The 18,348-nt window shown below is 57.9% G+C and overlaps 2 protein-coding genes and 3 long non-coding RNA genes across 6 annotated transcripts; 2 read left to right on the forward strand and 3 right to left on the reverse strand.

The window, feature by feature from the left end:
* Positions 1–148: 148 nt before the first annotated feature.
* Positions 149–10,760, forward strand: ANO9 (anoctamin 9). 2 transcript variants are annotated; one of them, XM_050334869.1, is made up of 24 exons: positions 149–175; positions 315–380; positions 610–726; positions 943–1,079; positions 1,278–1,327; positions 1,583–1,641; positions 1,849–1,931; positions 3,143–3,277; positions 3,387–3,483; positions 3,785–3,845; positions 4,807–4,889; positions 5,157–5,261; positions 6,009–6,173; positions 6,256–6,292; positions 6,849–6,960; positions 7,133–7,190; positions 7,358–7,455; positions 7,631–7,797; positions 8,286–8,438; positions 8,706–8,853; positions 9,419–9,538; positions 9,739–9,832; positions 9,937–10,049; positions 10,607–10,760. In XM_050334869.1, the coding sequence occupies exons 3-24, from the start codon at positions 655–657 to the stop codon at positions 10,632–10,634; spliced, it is 2,175 nt and encodes a 724-aa protein (XP_050190826.1). In that variant the 5' UTR covers positions 149–175; positions 315–380; positions 610–654; the 3' UTR covers positions 10,635–10,760. The 2 variants fall into 2 exon arrangements, with proteins under 2 accessions (XP_050190826.1, XP_050190827.1); XM_050334870.1 differs by having other exon boundaries at positions 8,706–8,814.
* On the reverse strand, positions 4,600–6,045 carry LOC126650297 (uncharacterized). The gene is made up of 3 exons (XR_007631395.1): positions 5,894–6,045; positions 5,466–5,588; positions 4,600–4,865 (listed from the first exon to the last, which is right to left on the reverse strand). It is a non-coding gene; the product is annotated as an uncharacterized LOC126650297 (long non-coding RNA).
* On the reverse strand, positions 6,654–7,506 carry LOC126650298 (uncharacterized). The gene is made up of 3 exons (XR_007631396.1): positions 7,385–7,506; positions 6,904–6,971; positions 6,654–6,780 (listed from the first exon to the last, which is right to left on the reverse strand). It is a non-coding gene; the product is annotated as an uncharacterized LOC126650298 (long non-coding RNA).
* LOC126650296 (uncharacterized) lies at positions 7,512–12,424 on the reverse strand. Its single transcript, XR_007631394.1, has 6 exons — positions 12,296–12,424; positions 10,966–11,117; positions 9,576–10,139; positions 8,686–8,823; positions 8,207–8,531; positions 7,512–7,882 (listed from the first exon to the last, which is right to left on the reverse strand). It is a non-coding gene; the product is annotated as an uncharacterized LOC126650296 (long non-coding RNA).
* A 529-nt stretch (positions 12,425–12,953) lies between these two features.
* On the forward strand, positions 12,954–18,071 carry SIGIRR (single Ig and TIR domain containing). The gene is made up of 10 exons (XM_050334873.1): positions 12,954–13,121; positions 14,913–15,025; positions 15,290–15,476; positions 15,565–15,695; positions 15,808–15,948; positions 16,044–16,187; positions 16,264–16,366; positions 16,446–16,596; positions 17,203–17,383; positions 17,526–18,071. Exons 2-10 carry the CDS (start codon positions 15,019–15,021, stop codon positions 17,717–17,719), a joined length of 1,239 nt encoding a protein of 412 aa, XP_050190830.1. The 5' UTR covers positions 12,954–13,121; positions 14,913–15,018; the 3' UTR covers positions 17,720–18,071.
* Positions 18,072–18,348: the final 277 nt, after the last annotated feature.

Genomic DNA, 18,348 nt, shown 5'->3' on the forward strand with positions numbered 1-18,348 from the left:
AGCAAAGTCCAGAGCAGAGGGAGGTTTTTGTTCCTGGCCAGTTCCCTCACAGCCCCAGGGCACCGCTGGGCACCATGACTTCTAGAGGAGGCTGTACACCTTCACAGGGTCTCTCCATCATCCTCGAACACAAATCCCCAGTTGGCTCAGGAAAACCCCAAACAGGCGGCCAGGAGTGCGTAGGAGAAGGTTTTGGACAAGAGCGCTCTTACCTTCCTCCCTGGGCATCCCCTTGAGGCTGCTGGGGGAGGAAAACACGGGATGCCCCAGGGAGCCCACTGAAGCCTTCCCTTCACCTGTTCTCTTCTCAGCAGGATGAAATTCTGTTGACTCCCTGGAGGGATTATCCTGTGGAGGACACAGACCCCTTCACCCCCCCGGTAAGCTCTGCTTCCTCTGCACCCACAGTGGGCTCAACCCAGCTCAGAGAGGGGAGCGGAGCAGTACCAGGGAAGCAGCTGCCTCAGTTTCCACATCCCCATTCCCTTGCTCATTCCACTTCCCCTCTACACAGCCACAATCAAGCTTCAAACCTCTGAGAGGCTGGAGCTGGGAGGGAGAGCTCTCGGCTTCCCATACTTAATAATTCCCTGGTGTTTTTGTGGGCAGAGGGAAGAGAAGTGGGATTTCGTTCTGGTGAGTGACATCCATGAAATGGGCAGTGAGAAGGAGACCAAGAGGAAGAAATTCCTGGATGAGCTGAGCAAAAAGGGGTTCATCATCAAGGTGAGGGGCTGTGGGAGGAAAAGGCAGTGGAAACTTGGCCTGGCTTGGGTTCCTGCATCGCAGGAAATGAACCATTGAGCTGGTCACCATATCAGTGCTGGAAAATAAACCTCTTGCTCAATTAGAGGGGAGAGACCATAGCCCCTGGCCCTTCCAGCTCTGCCCCTTCCCTGCCCCTCTGCTCTGTTCTAACAGCCCTTCTCTTCACCCCACTAGAAAATTGAGGACACGAAGCTATTTTATGGGGTCCGTGCCCCACAGCAGGTCTTCTGGAAATACCAGTGTCTTCTGGGGAAGCCAGACAAGAAGCTCCAAAGTGAAAATTCCCCCCAGGACATCCCAGTGACCACCAGGTAGGTGCTGAGCTGACTTCCAGCATCCTGCACTCAGCATTCTCCACACCAGCATCCATTATCCAGCTTGGCTCTCCCCAGCTTCCCCCCCATGGATTTTGGTGCACACCTTCTCCCTTCCCTGCCCTGCTTTCCTGGGCCACACAGCACAGTTCTGTGTCCCAGAGCAGCCTTTAACCACCATTTCTCCTTGCTCAGGATACGGATCGTGCACTTCATCCTGCAGAACACGGTGACACCTGACTTGGGTAAGGGAACAGATCACAGGGGTGATGCTCAGCCTGGACCTGCAGGCAGACTCCTGCCCTGTGGTGGGCACAGGCATCCCAGCCACCTTGCCACCCCAGGGAAGACGTAAATGGGGGGAGAAAGCTAGGGTGCAGCTCAGACAAGTCAATTTGGTGCTGCTTCCAGAGGCTGGGAGATTTGGACTGCAGGAAGCAGCAGTTCCTCTGCTCCCTCTCCCCAAATCCTTAACCCTCTCCCTTCTGCTCTGCTCCCAGAGAAGCTGAATGACCTGATGAAGAAAAAGGTGTTTGAGGCAGCATTTCCCCTGCATGAGGTGAGGCTGAGCACACAGGTGCCTGGCAGGAAAATCCAGGAGAGGTGGAGGAACAGGACAGGGTGGGATAGACCTGTGGGTGACTGGGGCTACCCCAGGAGCTCACTCGGGGAAGGGCATGGAAAAACTCCCGGCAGCAGCCTCGGAGCGGGGTAGGGAATTACTGCACTGATATTCCTGTATCCAACCCACTTCTCTGCTCTCCAGAAGGAAGCAGTAAGGGAATTCCTCAAGGAGAAGTGGGCTCGCTGGAGAGGTCTATTTAACGAGCAGCCAATTGAGAAGATCAGGTAACATGAGCAGAAGAGGCAGAACTTTGTAACCAAGAGGTCCCACCTGCGACCCAGAGAGCCTGATGACCTTTGCCAGGCTCCTGCCTTGTCTTTAAAAACTATCACTTTGAAACTTAAAATCATACCTCTGAACAAGCACTGGGCTGCTCCTGAATCTTCCAAAGCTCTTAGCCTGAGGGTTATCCCTGTGGCTCCCAGCTCAATCTGCTAATCCTGCAGCATGAAACAACCCCCATGTCTGTGCGGGTTTTAATTAACCCGCTTGGTTTTCAACCACATTCAGAAGGCAGGAAAGGTGGGAATGGAGCATCAGTGCAGCAACCCAGCCTGAGGCTGACCTTGGGGCAGTAAAGGCAATGAGGGGCTCCCACAACCACATTAAACCCCAGAGAAGAGCACAGTTCTTATTTTTGAAAACTAGCTCCATGGGCAGGAGGGAAAAAACAACATGTTACTTCATAAACCTGTGAAGGGGTTGTGGTAGGGAGGGGAGATCTTAAAATGGAGGTGCTCTCACCTTCCTTAAACATTTCACATGTGTAGAAGAGGCTCTGGAGACTGCACAAGCTGATTTCTAAGGTCAGTGTGTCATGACTTGTTGCTATTGCACAAGGATTAAAGGGTTGAGTATTAAATTGGGGGTGGTGGTATGGGGAGGTGTTGAGGTTTTTGTTTAAACAAAGGCCAGGGAGCACATCACCACCTCTGACTGCTGGTAAAAAGTTAATTCCCCTGGTATACAGAAAGGGAGGCCAGTCCCTCAGTCAGTAGGTACCATCATTTCTTACCCACACCTCCAACCCACTTCCTACACCATAAAAACCGAGATGCTGCCACTATGGGACATGGAAGGACTGCAGGGAGATGGCTGAGCCCAGGAGGAGGATTTGCTCCGGTCTGAGAAATCTTGCACCCCGCAGCCCTCCCATCCTCTTCAAGCCCAGTGTTTCTAAAATTGGAACCTGGTCTCTCAGCCTTTCCCTCCATTCTCAGCATGAGGCCTATTTGACACCACGGAGACAAAAAACAGCTGCTCTGCACACCTGGGCTTACTCTCCCAATCCCAAAGTCCCCAGACACTCAGATCCCCTGCCCCTCCCAGACCCAAAATCCCTTGGGGGGGGGGGGGGTTAAAGAGCATTTTCTAGTGACCCCCAACCACCTGATCTCCCCTCTGGCAGCAAACTCAATCTCACCTTTCCTCCCAGGTGCTATTTTGGTGAAAAGGTGGCCCTATACTTCGCCTGGCTGGGCTGGTACACCTACCTGCTGGGTTTTGCTGCGCTGGCCGGGGTGTTGACCTTTGTGGCTGGGATTACTCTCTTCAGTTCCAGCCAGGTGAGGTAAGGCACTTGGGAATGCCAAACACGCATCCCATTCACGAGTCTTTGCTCTGCAGGGAGCTCTGAGCCTCCATTATCCCCCTTTTCTTCCCTCCTGCTTGATCTCCAGCAGGGAGATCTGTGAAGCCAACACCACCCTCATGTGCCCGCTCTGCGACAACAAGTGCCCGTACTGGGTCCTCTCTGACACCTGCACCTATGCCAAGGTAGGGAACCCCCTTCCCAAAGGCAGCCCCAAGGTAAAGGATGGGGAAACACTCCCAGCTTCTGCTGCTCCCACACCACTGGAAAGAAAACCCGTCCCAGGCTACATTTTCTGCCTCCACCGAGGATGATTTTACCAGTAACAAGCCCCAGTGTCCATCACCTTCCTGCATTTTGCCCTCCTGCAGCACCCATACCTGTCTCAGGGCAGACCAGGGTGACAAGAGGATGGCTGAGCACACCCTGAGGCGTTGCAGCTCCTGCCCCTCCCTCCCCATCACACTCTTCTTTCATCTCCTCCAGGTCACTCACATGATTGACAACGAGGCCACGGTCCTTTTTGCCATATTCATGGCCCTCTGGGGTAGGTGCCAATGTCTGGGTGCCCAGCACACATGGGTTGGGAGAGGGAGCAGGTGGTGGAAAGTGGGACACCAACGCAGCTTCACCATTCAGGATGGGTTTTAGCCCTTATCTCCTCCCCTTCCAGACACAGCAAGAGACAAAATCACCCTGGTGATATCCTCCACCTCCCCAAACACTCCTTACCTGCCCTACCTGAAGCTTGCACTCACCACAGCCTCCCCCAAAGCACCCAGCAGCCTCTGGCTGCACTTTTTTATCAGCTGCCTGTAAGTGACCACAGCTGGAGGAAGGAGGGACGTCCAGAGCCCTCCTGAGCCTTTCCAAATCACTTCACATCCTCTTATTTGCTGTGGGATGACGGGATACCATCATCACCTTAGCTACACACTCATTTGGCTTTACCACAGTCCCCTCAGTTACCAACCACCACCGGTGTGGGCTGGGTGCCCACAGGTCACGGGCACGGTCCTGTGTGTAGCCATGGGCTGGGTTACACACGGTCAATCAGGAGGATCAGTCCAGATTAATAGGAGGGAAATGGATTTGCAGGGGTGTAGCCGTGCTAGGGTGCAGTGCAGGACACCCATTCCACCTGAAAAGTGCATTTTTTGTCAGTCTCAAATAACGTGTCTGGCTGGTGCCATGTGAACATGCCCAGTGCAGCAGGACAGCCCTGGGGCTCGCTCTGGCTTACCCCAAATTCCCTCTGGCCACAAGAGCTGGCCTGACTGTCAGTGAAAACTTACCTGCACCATCCCCATTGCCTCACTGCTCTATGTTCAGGGTCCTGCCAGCTCATCGAGCTGGAGAGGTGACCTGTCCTTCACGGGCCAAGGGCAGTCCAGGCTGGTTGGCATGAGGTTGGATGCCACACGACTCTCCATCTCGCTCTGTGGGACAGAGGGGTGGCTTTCAGAGCCATCCCTGAGTGTCACTGCACTCTCTCCTTCCCAATCCAGCCACTGTGTTCCTGGAGCTGTGGAAGAGGCAGAGAGCCACTGTGGTCACCAACTGGGACCTGTACGGGTGGGATGAGGAAGAGGTGAGGACATCATCTTTCTTGCTCTGTGCTTTCCTGCTCAGGAGTCACTTGGACCTAGAAAAGGCACATTAGGAGTCCCTTGCCCAGCTTGAGCTCAGTCAGGCTTAGCCATGCTCTTGTGGCTTGGGTGCTTATCCCTGTCCTTCTCCAGCGCTGCTTATCCCATATGTCCATTGACACAAGGACCCCTGGGCACAGCTCTGCTGGATCCTCTCCTTCCTTTTTTTTTTTTTTTTTTTAAATTTTTTTTTTTAATTCATTTTTAAGGAGGAGCTGGCTATGGAGCTGATCAATAATTTACAGCATGAACCCCGCAAGTACCAGCACTCCTACTTCCGCAGCACCATCGTCCTCCTCTTAGTTCTGTTGATGGTATGTGACAAGTGACCACAGCAAGGTCTGGTTTAAGGGCTCGTGGGCTTCCTCCTTCCCTCCCTACTCTGAAACGCCTCAGAGCATCCTATTGCTGGAGTAAAGGCAGAGACCAGGTCTTTAGGGTCAGTCTGTGCCCATTACAAGGATCCAGGGGGTCCCTCACGTTCACACCTTGCTGTGCTGATGGCAGGGGCTACTTACCGTTTGGGAACCTGGCCTGAAGGCTCTGCTCTGTCAGCAAAGATCAAGGCAGTAACCCAGAGGACAGGAAGAGGCAAATCTCAGGGTTCTCGTGCCTCTCTGTGGGTTGAGGGAGAGTCCAGACTGGTTCAGTGGAGACAAAGAATTCAGGAACCATAGAATGTTAAGGGTTGGAAGAGACCTTAAAGATCACCTAGTCCCAACCACCCTGCCCTGCACAGAGACACCTCCCACTAGACCAGAGTGCTCAAGTCCTTATCCAACCCAGTCTTGGACACTGCCAGGGTTGGAGCACCCACACCCTCCCTGGACAAACTGTTCCAGGGCCTCACCACCCTCACAGTAAAGGATTTCTTCCTAATACCCAGCCTGAATTTCCCCTCTTTCGGTCTGCACCCATTGCCCCTTGCCCTACTTGCAACACCCACCTCACAAACCTCCCGGAGCACAGGTTTGCCTTTGAGGCCACACCCAGATCCCTGGTGGCCCTAAGGGCGGGATGGGGCATCTGCTCTTCCACGGCCTTCTCCTGTTCCCCCGCAGATCACGGTGCTGATCGGCATCGCCCACGCGCTCGTCATCTACCGGGTGATCGCCAGGGCACTGTTCGCCCAGAGCAGCCTGGGGCTGCTGCGGGAGCAGGCCGACACCGTGGCAGTGATGACAGGGGCCGTGCTGCACTACATCACCATCGTCATCATGACCAAGGTGCCGAGCGAGGCAGGCGGGGGGCCCCGGGGGTCTTCTCCCGGCCTCACCGCCCTGCTCACACTGTCCCTCTCTCCTGCAGATCAACAGGCATGTGGCCCTCTTCCTGTGCAGCCTGGGTAAGGGAAACCGGGGGCATCTCCTGCCTGCACACCCACGCCTGCAGCGCCGAGCTGCCCGGTGGTACCTGTGGCACAGCACCCCCCCAGTTCCCAAAACGCACCCAGGCTACCATCCCCTCCCCCCTTCCTCCGCCTAGGATCCCTAGGCATCTCCCGGGAAGCTCCAGCCAGGCAGGTCCCCAGGGGAGGCCAGTAGCCCCCCAACACACACACATCTGTGGCCCACGTGCTGCCAGCTTTGCTGCTCCACAGCCCCATTTTGCTTTGTAGGGACCTTCACCCTACAGGGCTAAGACCCAGCATAGGCAAGAAGGCAACACAGCTCCAGGGTAGCTCACAACGTGGATTTCCTCCCAGCTGAAAGGCCCTTTTTCCCAGGCTCATGGTTCTGAGGGACCTCCTTGCTTAGCAGGGCTCTCCTCTGTCAGAGGGCACAGATGGAGGGCAAGGACACCTTTTCAACCTTCACAGAGCTGCTGTGGCACCTGAGGGGGAACAAGGCAGAGTCCCACTGCTCTGTGACCAAGCCCCCACGCCTTGCTCCCTTTCCTAGAGAAACCACGGACCTTCTCCCAGCGAGAGAACAACTTCACCATGAAGATTTTTACCTTCCAGTTCTTCACAAACTTCTCCTCGCTCATCTACATTGCCTTCTTCCTGGGACGGTGAGTGGTGGCTGGTGGGGAGCAGAGGGCAGACAGGGCGCGTGTCCCCAACTCTCCCCAGGGTCCAGGGACAGACCCATCCCCCGCCCTCCCTGCCAGGCACAGGGACCCCAATTTGGGACTCAGGGGACCATGGCTAAACAGGTATTGCTGTTGTTGCTTCCTTGCCCAGGATCAACGGCCGCCCGGGGCACTACGTGCGCATTGCTGGCCGGTGGAGGCTGGAGGAGGTGAGGCACTCGCCCTGAAGCTCTCTGACCCCACAAACAACCCTCCTCTTCCTTTTTCTACTGCCCCTAGAGAGGCTCTGGGAATCTCAGCTTCCTCCCCTAGCAAAGGGCCCCTGGGACCTGCCCGCCCTGCTTGCCAGGCACAACCCTTCTCTCCTCCCTTCCAGTGCCACCCCAGCGGATGCATCACTGACCTCTTCATCCAGATGGCCATCATCATGCTGCTCAAGCAGACCATCAGCAATGTGATGGAGTATCTCATCCCGTAAGCTTCCCTTGCTGAAGCTCCTGCACAGCCAGGACACTGTCACAGCTCTCACAGAGAGGAACCCTGGTCTTTGGGCCAGAGTGTCCTCCATTCCCTTCCTCCAGGGGTGTCCCAGCAGCAGTCCAGCCCTGCTGTCGTCTGCAGCAGCCACACAAATCCCTCTGTCTTGCAGCTGGATAAGCCACAAGCTACGCAAGAAGCATAAGCACCCCCAGAAAAGGAGCATAATTTTGGGAGAGGAGGAGGAGGCTGAGGACCCCTGCAAAAGGCAGTGGCTGAGCAACTATGAGCTCAACGAGGTCAACGTCTTCAGCTTGTTCAACGAGTTCTTGGAGATGAGTACGTAGGGCAGGCGAGGAGGGTGCTGGGGCAGAGCCACGTGTGCTCCTTGGCTGGAGAGTGCTGGATGCTGGGGAAGGGATTCCTGTAGGGAAGGGAGAAATTTTAGCCCCACCTCCATGCCCAGCCCCACTCTGAGAACTCTGGCACACCAAGGAGATCATTCCCAAAACAGAGGCAGCAGGCATCTGTGCTGGCCTCATACCTTCCTCTCCTCCCATGGTGATGGCTGTAATCCCAGCGTGGTCCCTCAACCAGTGGGTCCCCACAGATCCCCCCTCTGACAGCCCCACGAGAGCTAGGGGTCCCCAGTGGGGGTGTGGGGTCCCCAAGGCATGCCTATTTCCCATTCCCACCCCTGCAAAGCCCTGCAAAGCCCCTCTCCCACAAGCCACAAAGCAGGACAAACCCAGACAGTGTTCCAGACCCTGGAGGACATCTGCTCTGCAGCAGCTTCACACCAGCACCCGGTGTCTCCCCCTCTGCAGTCATCCAGTACAGCTTCACCACCATCTTTGTCGCTGCCTTCCCCCTGGCCCCACTCCTGGCGTTCCTCAACAACCTCTTCGAGATCCACCTGGACGCCATCAAGATGGTGCGGCTGCACCGGCGCATGGTGCCCAGGAGGGCCAACGACATCGGTGAGAGGGGTCCACGGGCGCCCTCCTGCCAGCACTGCTGCTTGGGCCAATGGTGCTGGGGCTTAGCCCCTTCCCCAGAAGCCCCTGAGCACCCTATGAAAGTGGGAGAGCACAGGGACAGCTGTGAGCTGGAGAAGGAGAAGCCGCTTCAGGCCCTGAAGAGGCTGAGGGGCAGCTTGGACTGGCCATGCCAAACCTGTCTCTGAGATGGAGCTGGGGCTGCAGTGGGGTGGCAGAGGGGTCTCACCAGCTGCTCTTCTCCTGCAGGGATCTGGCTTCAGGTCCTGGAGGCCATCGGCATCCTGGCTGTCATCGGGAACGGGCTGGTGATTGCCATCACCTCTGACTTCATCCCCATGCAGGTCTACAAGTACATGTACAGCCCCTGTGTGGCGGAGAACCACACCAACGTGGAGTGAGTTCTGTCCCTGAGCAGACCCCACCTGCCCCAGTGCCACCACTGCAGGAGCACAGGGAAGCTGAGCTGTCCCCCAAAGTGGGGTTGGGGGAAAGGGGAGCAGGGCAGACTTTCCGGTGGCATCCTCTTCAGCATCCAGCTGGCCTGCCACTCACTGTGTAACATGGGAGAGCTGCAGGACTGCAGAGGTGCTGACTCACACTCTCTCCTGCCCTTCCCCTGTTCCTCCAAGCCTTCCCTGAATGACTCAGTGTGGTCAAACTAGACAGAATTCTCAGAGACCTCCATTTCCCCCAGGCTGTGTGAAAATGGGAGGGAGCGAGGGGAAAGAGAGGCCCAGGTGGGTGCTGGCTCCCCCAAAATGGGAGGTTACAGTGCTTAACCACACTATGAGTTACCCGAGAACCCACACACCAGGGAAACCTTAGAAATGAAAGCTGCAGACAGATGGGTTTTGTTGCCACCTGGGGACCTCTGAGCTCCCCAGAAGGGACAAGAGCTGCTTGGCTTAGGGCCTCCCACAGCCCCCCAAAATGGCCACAAACCCAGTCCTTCCCTGCAGCTGCTCCACGGGGTACATCAACCACAGCCTCTCCGTCTTCCGCATCCGGGATTTCGAGCCCAACATGGGTATGCCTGAGATGCTGCCAAACTTTGACAGGAATGAGATCACAGAGTGCAGGTGAGAGCGGCCCCTCCACACACCCTGTGCCCCTCACCGTTACATCCAGCCTGCAGCCAGGGCGCGGGTGGGTGACAGAGCTGGAGGCAGCTGGGGGAAGCTGCTGGGGCTCTTCTCTGACCCCCATGGAGGGAGCCAAGGCAGGGTGTGACGCCTGGCACAGAGGAACCTGGGCTGGCACCGACGGGGCTGTGCTGCAGGTACCGGGATTACCGGCATGCCGATGACTACACCTACACCATACAGTTCTGGCACATCTTCGCTGCCCGGCTTGCCTTCCTCATCATCTTTGAGGTAAGCGCCCAGGAGGGCAGGAGAGGGCTGGGACAAGGGGGAAGGGACTGGGTGCAGGCCCCTTGCCCGGGCTGGGAGCCCTTGACTGCCTTTGCTCCCTGCAGCACGTGGCTCTGTGTGTCAAGCTGATCGCAGCCTGGTACATCCCCGATGTCCCCCAGAAGGTCAAGAACAAGCTTCTGTTCAGAAAACACGCTGATCTTCGTAAAGAACTGAGGTGGGTGATGCCCCAGAAGGTGCCAGGGGTTTGGAGACGGTCCACCCTGTAGCAGGGCTGCAGGATCTGTCCATTCCAGAGCCCCGTTTCCTTTGGAAAAAGAAAAGCTCCAAGTTAAAATAAGGAGTGATTTTGCCCAGCTTTTCTATCTAAACTTTGTTTAATATAAAAGGATTAATTATTTCAGCAGGAAATGGAAGCAATGTAAACAAGAGCCTCAGGCTGGGCCACCTTGGTGCTGCTGTCCCCCATAGATTGAGTACCACTCTCGAGAGGGCTCAGCCTGCCCCCTTCACGGCCACCCTGTCCAAACTGCCAACCATAATCCCAGTGGGAGCAGAGAGTGGGGTTCAGGAAGCACCACACTGCTACAGTTCAGCTTCCCAGCTCTGCCTTCCCCTTGACTGCAGGATTTCCCCCAAAGAGGGGTTTCCCACAGCCTGTCATTTTTCCTCCAGTTATTCTTGGCAAAAGGCCCCATTCCCACTCAGGGTGTTCTTCCTCACCTCCCAGTTCAGACGGTTCCCTTCCCCAATGCCCCTCTCTTCTCTCCCCAGCATGATGGAGTACTCCACCGAGGTGTAACTGCTGCTCACCGAGGAGAACTCAAGCCCCCTCCCCAGCCTGGCAGTGCCGTGGGTGCTGGATGAACCCCCTGGCACAGTGCCACATCTGGCAGCGCTGGACTTGAACTGGGAAGTGATGCCGAGACAGTGGCTTTGCAGGAGTATGATGCTTTCTGACTTGGAAAGGAAGGACGCTGAGGCAGAGCTGGGATGTGCCTCCCCTGCACATGGAGTAGCTGGGGCAGAGCTGTGGCATGGGGGACAAACCTGGGGGCAGTGCCTGGCTGGGCTGCAGGAGGCGACCCGAGTCCTCCTCACTCACTGCCTTAAGCACAGGAAACACCAGTTACCTTATTTCAGGTTCCCTCTGCAGGCCTTTTTTTGCACTTTGGCCTCTTTTTCCACTGCCTTCCGTGACCTCCCGGTTTCACAGAGTCCCTCTTTCACTGCAGTCCTCCTCGGCACGACTCCCACGTGGCTGCAGCTCCGACCTGCTGTTTCCCTGGAAAAAATGTCATTGTTATCCTGATTGAGTTTAGCTCCAGGCTCAGCTGAGTCCTGACAGTTGTGCCTGGCTCAACTACCACCAGCAAACAGTAAATAAACACAACCCACGTGTGGACACACAGACTTTCACCTGCTGCCTGATGTTGCTTCTACCTTCCTTCTCTGCCATCCCCAACACTCAAAGAAATTGTGCCCCAAAACCTTTCCTTGTCTCACTGGGGACAATCGCAACAGGTGGGAGCTGCAGTGCCCCTGGTGAGGGCTGAGTGTGAGTGCTGGCTGGTGAGACACCAGATTTTGGCACTTCAGCCATGCACAGTAGGAAAACAGCCTGGTAAGTGTGCCAGAATAATGGGGAAAAAAATCAGCAAACCTGAAGTGGCAGGGCTGGCAATGGTTATCCCACCTCTTCCCTTAGTGCTGTCTGGGCCCCCCCTTCTCTGACTTCTGCAGACAGAAGGGGTTTGTCTCCAGCAGGATTAGGATCCCACCCCAGGGCTGGATAGGTGCCACAATTCCAGGGGGGCTGATGAGTGATCCAGAGGCAGAACTGGGTAGCTCTTACCTACCACAGGGATAACCCTGATGGACAAAAAGGGTCTTATCAGCTCCCTATTTGCTCCCAAACCTCCTCACACCCTTGCCATCCCCAGGACCTGGTCTTGTTCCATGTGATCCTTTACTATCCCACAAATCCAACAGGCTTACGCTGGATTTCACTGCCAGCATATCACAGTGTCCATGACACATGTTCAGCAGTGCAGCCCCCCCAGAAAGGGCTGCTCCATCAGCTGCTGCCCCAGACACACACAGCCAACAGCTGTGGGGCACAGGAGTGGGGCATTCTTCCTAGAGCTCCAGTGGGGTTCCCTCTGTTCCTTTTCCCCCCACAACAAGCCAACAGCAGCGATATTTCATACCAAAACCAAGGAGGAGTCAGAGCCAGAGTGTTCCTCCATGTGAGCAGGCTCACAGACCTACCTGTGACCTGTACCTGTCTATTCTGTGTGTGTATATATATATATATATAAACACATACACACACCATACCCAGGGCCCTTTTCTTCCCTTTTTGGCCCCAAAGCACGTTCCAGACGATGCTTTTGCTGCTCAGCACCTGCAGTTCATATCGGTGTTTCTCCAGAGGCTGGCAGTGCTGCTGCTGTGACCAACCTGCGCCTGGGGTGTGCTGAGGCTCTAATCACCTCCTCGGTAATTAGTTCAGGTGATACTGCTGTCCACAAGCGGCCACGGCCAGATCCAGCTCCCCACAGCCAGTGGCAGCTGGAGCAGCCACCTCCAGTACCGGCTCCAATCAGCAAAGAGGCTCTAAAGTCACAGAGGGAAGGAAACAGAGAAAACAGGAGACCCCACAATGCCCATGGGCAGCCAACAGCCTCCCCCAGCACCCCCCACCAGTAACTCACCTCCGTGGAGCCAGAGAGTGTCAAGTTTGCCAGTGCTCAGCACACCATGACCCCAAAGTGCAGTCCCCAGCTCCAACATATCCCCAGGAACACCCCCCAACACCCTCCTTGCCTGGTGGTGGTGGGAAATAGGGTGGGTTTCATCTTGCCCTGACACCTCAGTGGGCTTTTCCAGCCATGGAAAAACATGGGGTTCCACCTTGGCCCCCAAGCCTTGTGCCACTTGTGCGTGCCTGGCAGGCTGGGCGGGTTGTTGCCCCCCTCTTCTTTTCTCCTTTATTCTCTCTTTTCCCCTCCCCTGAAGCCAGAGCTGTTGGGTTTTTTTTCCCTGCAGGTTCAGGTGGAGGTGGAGCAGCGGGAGGGAGGGACGGCCAACCCTTCCCACAGGCCTGGAGCCTGGTGATTGGGGCGGCGGCAGCGCCCAGACGAGGGCAGGGGCTGAACCGGGAGGAGAAATAGATAAAATATTAAAACAAAAGAAAAAGAGAAAACCCAAGCACTGACCTGGCTGGTCCAGTCGGCTCGAGCAGGAGGGGAAGGGCAGGAAGCCTGAGGCCAAGGAAGCTCCAAAGGTAAACGCAGCTCTGTTCCACTTCCCTTTCCGCGCCGATGTCACCTCGGACAGGGTCAGCAGGGTTTCAACCTCACCCCACACCCTGTGGTTCTCCTTGGGTTTTCCTTCACTCTCCTCTGGTTTTTCTCTGGCTCTCCACGCTGATTTCTCCTGCCCCACAACCCCCTTGGCCACCGTGCCTCCCTGCCCACCTCGCTTTCCCCATGCCTAAGCTCCAGGGAATGCTGCCCCCCAACCGGCACCCACCACCCCATGGCATCCACACGGTCCTCTGCCTCAAATCAGGGGTGTCCTCAACCCCAAGACGTGGGAAATGGGAGCTGCAGCTGCCTGTTAGCAGGCACTCCTCCTTCCTCTGCACTCAGAAGCCCTGGCTCCCACTCCCCTGGTGGGCATCCAGCACTGTGTCAGGAGCAAGGGCGTTCTCGGGACCTCCCCACACTCCCTGACCAGGTTGAAGCTTGTGGGGCTTCCTTACTTCAACCAGCTGAGGGAAATGATTTAGGAGTGACCCATCCAGGCTGGAGTGAGCAGAGCTGGAGCATCCTGCCAGGCAGAGACAGCCCCATGCCACCCTGGTGAGGGTCTCTCGTTCTTTCTGCATGCAAAATCCTGGCTGGCTCTCCTCCATCCCTTGCTCGTCCTTCCCTGGCCATGGAGAAATCCTGCTAATCCCTTAGGTACAAATCACTTCACAGCTGCTCAAGCTGAACACGTAACACGCGTCCCCCGCGTACCTTGACCCGCTGTTTAACCCCAGACTGGTCTTGGGTTGTGCCAGAGGGGAGCACCATGCCACCATCCCTGCTCTAAGCACCATAGAGCTCCCCCTTCCCCTTCCACACCAGCAGACACAGCTTCTCCAGGGGCTGAGCCCAGCCCTGCTGCCACCCAAAATCAGGGTGCAGCTGCGAGTGCCAAAGCTCCAGGGAGAAGAGGCCACTGGGAGAGGTTTTCCCCCCTCCTGACCCCCAGAGTTAGGCTGGGTATTTATGATGGAAACACCAGCACCATGACATCCTTGAGACTCCCACTTCAGCCCTGGCACCCCTATCACCCACACCAGGGCTCTGTGAGTGTTTGGGGATGGCAGAGCCCGACCTTGCCAGGCTCTGCTCTGCCATCTGCTCCCGATATCTGCCTCTTCCCACGGGGCCATGGTACTGACACCGCTGCCCATTGTGTGAGGGGGGGGGTGTCTCCGTGTGCTCTCCACTTTTGCATAGCATGTTGTGCAGCTGTGCCAATCCCTGGCCACAGCCAGGGGGTAGCAACCGGACACGCTGGGAACACGGCACCCGCTGGAGGAGCTCTCCAGGTGGGAGCTGCCTTTCCATAAACAAACTAATTCTGCTGTCAGTTAACGAGTTCAAGGGCATGTCAGGCTGGAGGCAGCTCTGCAGCTCATGGCAGGCTTGGCAGGCAAAGGGGGTCCTGCTGAGCCCTCCCAAGGCCTGGTTTTCTGGGAAGGTGCTGCACACCCTCTGGCTAAGCTTGCTTCCCCTCCCTGGTCTCGGGTTTGAGCTGAAGCCGTGTTCTTAACATCCCACAGCACCTGGTTGGTCATTAATCACCTCCCACCTGTAAATTCACTGTTGGGAAAGCCAGGCTGGGAGTCAGCGCAGGGAGGGCAGGTGACACAGTGGCCACCACGCCGTGGGTGGGACTTTGGCTTTACCACAGAACATCACCCACCACCCCCAGACTGAACTGCTGCAGGGACCGATGGGGATGGGTGGGAGCTCCCGAAGCAGGCAGCGCTCACAGATCCATTCCTGGTCTCTCCCAGGCCCAGCCCGCCCTGTGGCAGAGGCAGGTGGACTTTGCCCCCCCCGGAAGACGCTGCACGCAGGGGCCTCCGGGGATGCCGGCAGAGCCCGTCACCTGAGCACGCCATGGCAGGTAGGTAAAACCCATACTCTCACCTGCTCTCAGCTGGGAAGGGTCCCCGTGCAGGCACAGTTGGGGGTCCTGCTTTGGCTTCACCTCATGGGGCAGGCGAGGGTCCAGCCCAGCCCCCAAAACCGGCTCAGCCCGTTGCTAAACAGCCCCGAGCGCTGCTTGCTACCAGACCCCCATGGCAGAGCTTGTTTTTCTGAGATTGCTATGACAGCAGCGAGCTGGATCAGCTGTCCCATCCAAAGCCCCTCCCTGCTGTGCCCCCAGACCTCTGCAGCGGGCCCCCCGAAATCCTGGTCCCAGCTGCTGACGAGACACTGCAGCTGGCGCTGGGGAGCCAGGTCGTGCTGAACTGCACCGTGCGCTGGGCCGGGGCCGAGAGCTGCCGGCCCATCTCTGCCTGGAGCAAGGATGGGCAGTGGCTGGGCAACGGGAGCAGCCAGGACATCGCCTGGTAAGGAGCCTGCCCTGGGGACATCCATCCATCCTGGGCGGGGGAGTCATCACACAGCCCAACCCATGGCGGCCCCATCTCCCCTCAGGTCTGCCCAAAACACCTCGGAGCAGTTCCTGGCCACCGTCCTGCACCTCAACCTCACCCACGATGCTGACTTTGGGGTGTTTGCCTGCTGGCTCAGCAACGCCACAGCCACCTTCACCCTGCAGCGAGCGGGTAGGGACAGGCTGGAGACAGGGAGGGGGCACCCCCATGGAGAGCCCACATGCTATGGGGGATTGGCCAGGGCCACCAGCCACACTCACCGCGTCCTTCCCTGTCCTCACAGAGACAGCGGGGCACGTGCCGGCGGTGCTGGCAGCCCTGCTGGTCCTGGCACTCCTGGTGCTCCTGGCTGTGCTCTACGTCCAGTGCCGCCTGAACATGCTCCTCTGGTACCGGAACCGCTACGGCGAGCTGGAGATCAACGGTGAGCTGGGGGGAACAGCTCCCCTGGGAACAGCTCGCCCTGGTCCGAGGGCTCACAGACCCCTGTGTTCCCCCCTGCCCCGTGGCTCTCCCCAGATGGGAAGCTGTACGACGCCTACGTCTCCCACGCCACTGCCCCCGACGACCGAAAGTTCGTGCACTTCATCGTGAAGCCGCAGCTGGAGAACCGCTATGGCTACAAGCTCTTCCTGGATGAGCAGAACATCCTGCCCAACTCAGGTAGGCACCAGCCCCACATGGGGCTGGGCAGGGGGTCACACGGGTGCACAGGTGCTTGAGACCCCTTTGCCCACAGAACCATCAGCCGACCTGATTATGAACGTCAGCCGGTGCCGGCGCCTCATCGTGGTCCTCTCTGTTGCATACCTGGAGCAGGACTGGTGCAACAGCAGCTTCAGGTAGAGGTGGAGCAGCTGCCAGGGGAGAGGAGAGGGGCTGGTGGGTCCTTCACCCCTCTGCCACATTCCTGTCTTGCAGGGAAGGGCTCTGGAGGCTGCTGGAGCTTTCCAGGAAACCCATCTTCATCATCTTCGAGAGCCAGTACCGGGAGATCACCCACCCTGCCATCACCCTGCTGAAGCAGCACCAGAACACCGTGACCCTGCTGGTGTGGCGATCCGGCTCCATGGTGAGCTCTGAGCTGGATCCTGACCCACTGGCACCCCTCTTCCATCCCCAGCACCCCTCTGTGTCAGCCTCCCTGCTGCCCTCTGGGGCTGCTCCATGGTGAGAGCTGAGCAGGACCAATCCCGGCAGCACTTCACTTCCGTTCCCAGCTCCCCATTTTGTGTCAGCCTCCCTCTGGGGCTGCTCCTCAGGTTCCAATGCTAAAGAGCAGCTTGGGGCACTTGTCTTTTAGAGGCAATTTAAAAATGCAACCAGAACAACCCTGGATCTGGGTGCTTACCTCCAAACCTGCACAGTCAGGGCCCTGTGATGTTCCAGGGTCTCCCCAGCCCCAGCTCTCAGAGCGGAGCTTTGGACCTCGGCCGCTCCGGCCATTTCAGGGCCAGGCTGGGAGCTGGAGCCCTGAGGAGTGTTCCAGCAGGTCAGGCCGGTTTCTCTGCTGGCACATGGGCACGATGCCACACTGGAGCACAGCCCTCACTTTGGCTGAGCTCCCACCACCAGGAAGAGCAAGCCGAGCCTGTGAAACCCTCCCCAGCACCGTGTGGGGCCAGGCTCGGCTCTGCCGTGGTCCCAGCACAGCTCATCTGCCCCTCTGACCCTGCAGACCCCCTCGTCGGACTTCTGGAAGGAGCTGCGCCTGGCCCTGCCACGCAAGGTGTCCTTCCAGGGCAGCGTGGGGGACCCACAGACCCAGCTGCAGGAGGACAAGGACCCCATGCTGATCCTGCACAGCAGCTACCTGGACAGCACAGGAGACCTCGATCCGGATGGAGACCTTGGCACAGGTCCGTGTCTCCCACTGTTCCTCCTGGGGGGACAGTTGTGTGCTGGAGGTCACCTCTGGGCTTTGTGACCCCTTCTTGTGGCAGCAGGCTGGGTCCAGCTCCTTCTCTCCACCTCCTAAATCCATCTCCCTGCTCCTGCCAGGCCTCCGAGGGCGCATCTTTGGAAGCCCCCCACCCCCCCGCCTGGGCACCCCCAGGACTCCGGCTGCCAGTGGGATGGAGGACGTGCAGCTCCGGGACAGCCACAGGCCCGAGCTCGACGTCTCGGACCTGGGATCGCGCAACTACGGCGCCCGCACGGATTTCTACTGCCTGGTGACAGAGGATGACATCTGAGCAGAGCCACAGGCCAGAGACACGGTGTTCCCCGTCCCCATGGGGACACACAGACCAGGTCACGGCAGAGGAGCCCGGGCGTTACGATGGGACCAGAGTCACGGTCGTGGTGGGAACGCGGGACCTGGCTCTGTGGTGGAAAACCATCACCAGGAACACCCTGCCCGCAGCACCAGCCTCAGGTGCTGGGCCTCATCCCTCGCCGTGGGTGGCAGGGACATTCTTCCTGTGTGATGGACAAGCACTGGGATGGGCGATGCCCTCCAAGGAGCAACTGTGCCCCAGCCCCAGGGAGTGCCAGGCGGGAGTGGAGGCGGCACCTCTGTCCCACGGGAACCCTGTGGCAATAAAAGGCTGCTGCACCCACTGGGTCCGTCCATGGTGCAGACAGGGGTGACACCAGGGGAGACGTGGGTGACACGGGGCGGGGGTTTCCCTACCACAGGCAGTAGGGTAGGCAGCTCTGTGCTGTGTCCCTCCCACACCAGTGTCCCTGTCACACTGACTCAGAGCCACACTGGGCACAGTGAATGGGGTGGCACTGGGGGCTGAGCTCACCCCATGCTGGTTATCCCGAGGTCCTGGTGTCCCCGGGGTGCTGTCCCCCCTCCCACGTGCCAGCCAAGCAC

The sequence above is a fragment of the Myiozetetes cayanensis genome, unplaced genomic scaffold (genome assembly GCF_022539395.1).
Source record: "Myiozetetes cayanensis isolate MyiCay16 unplaced genomic scaffold, myiCay2020 scf6-25, whole genome shotgun sequence".
Lineage (NCBI taxonomy): Eukaryota > Metazoa > Chordata > Aves > Passeriformes > Tyrannidae > Myiozetetes > Myiozetetes cayanensis.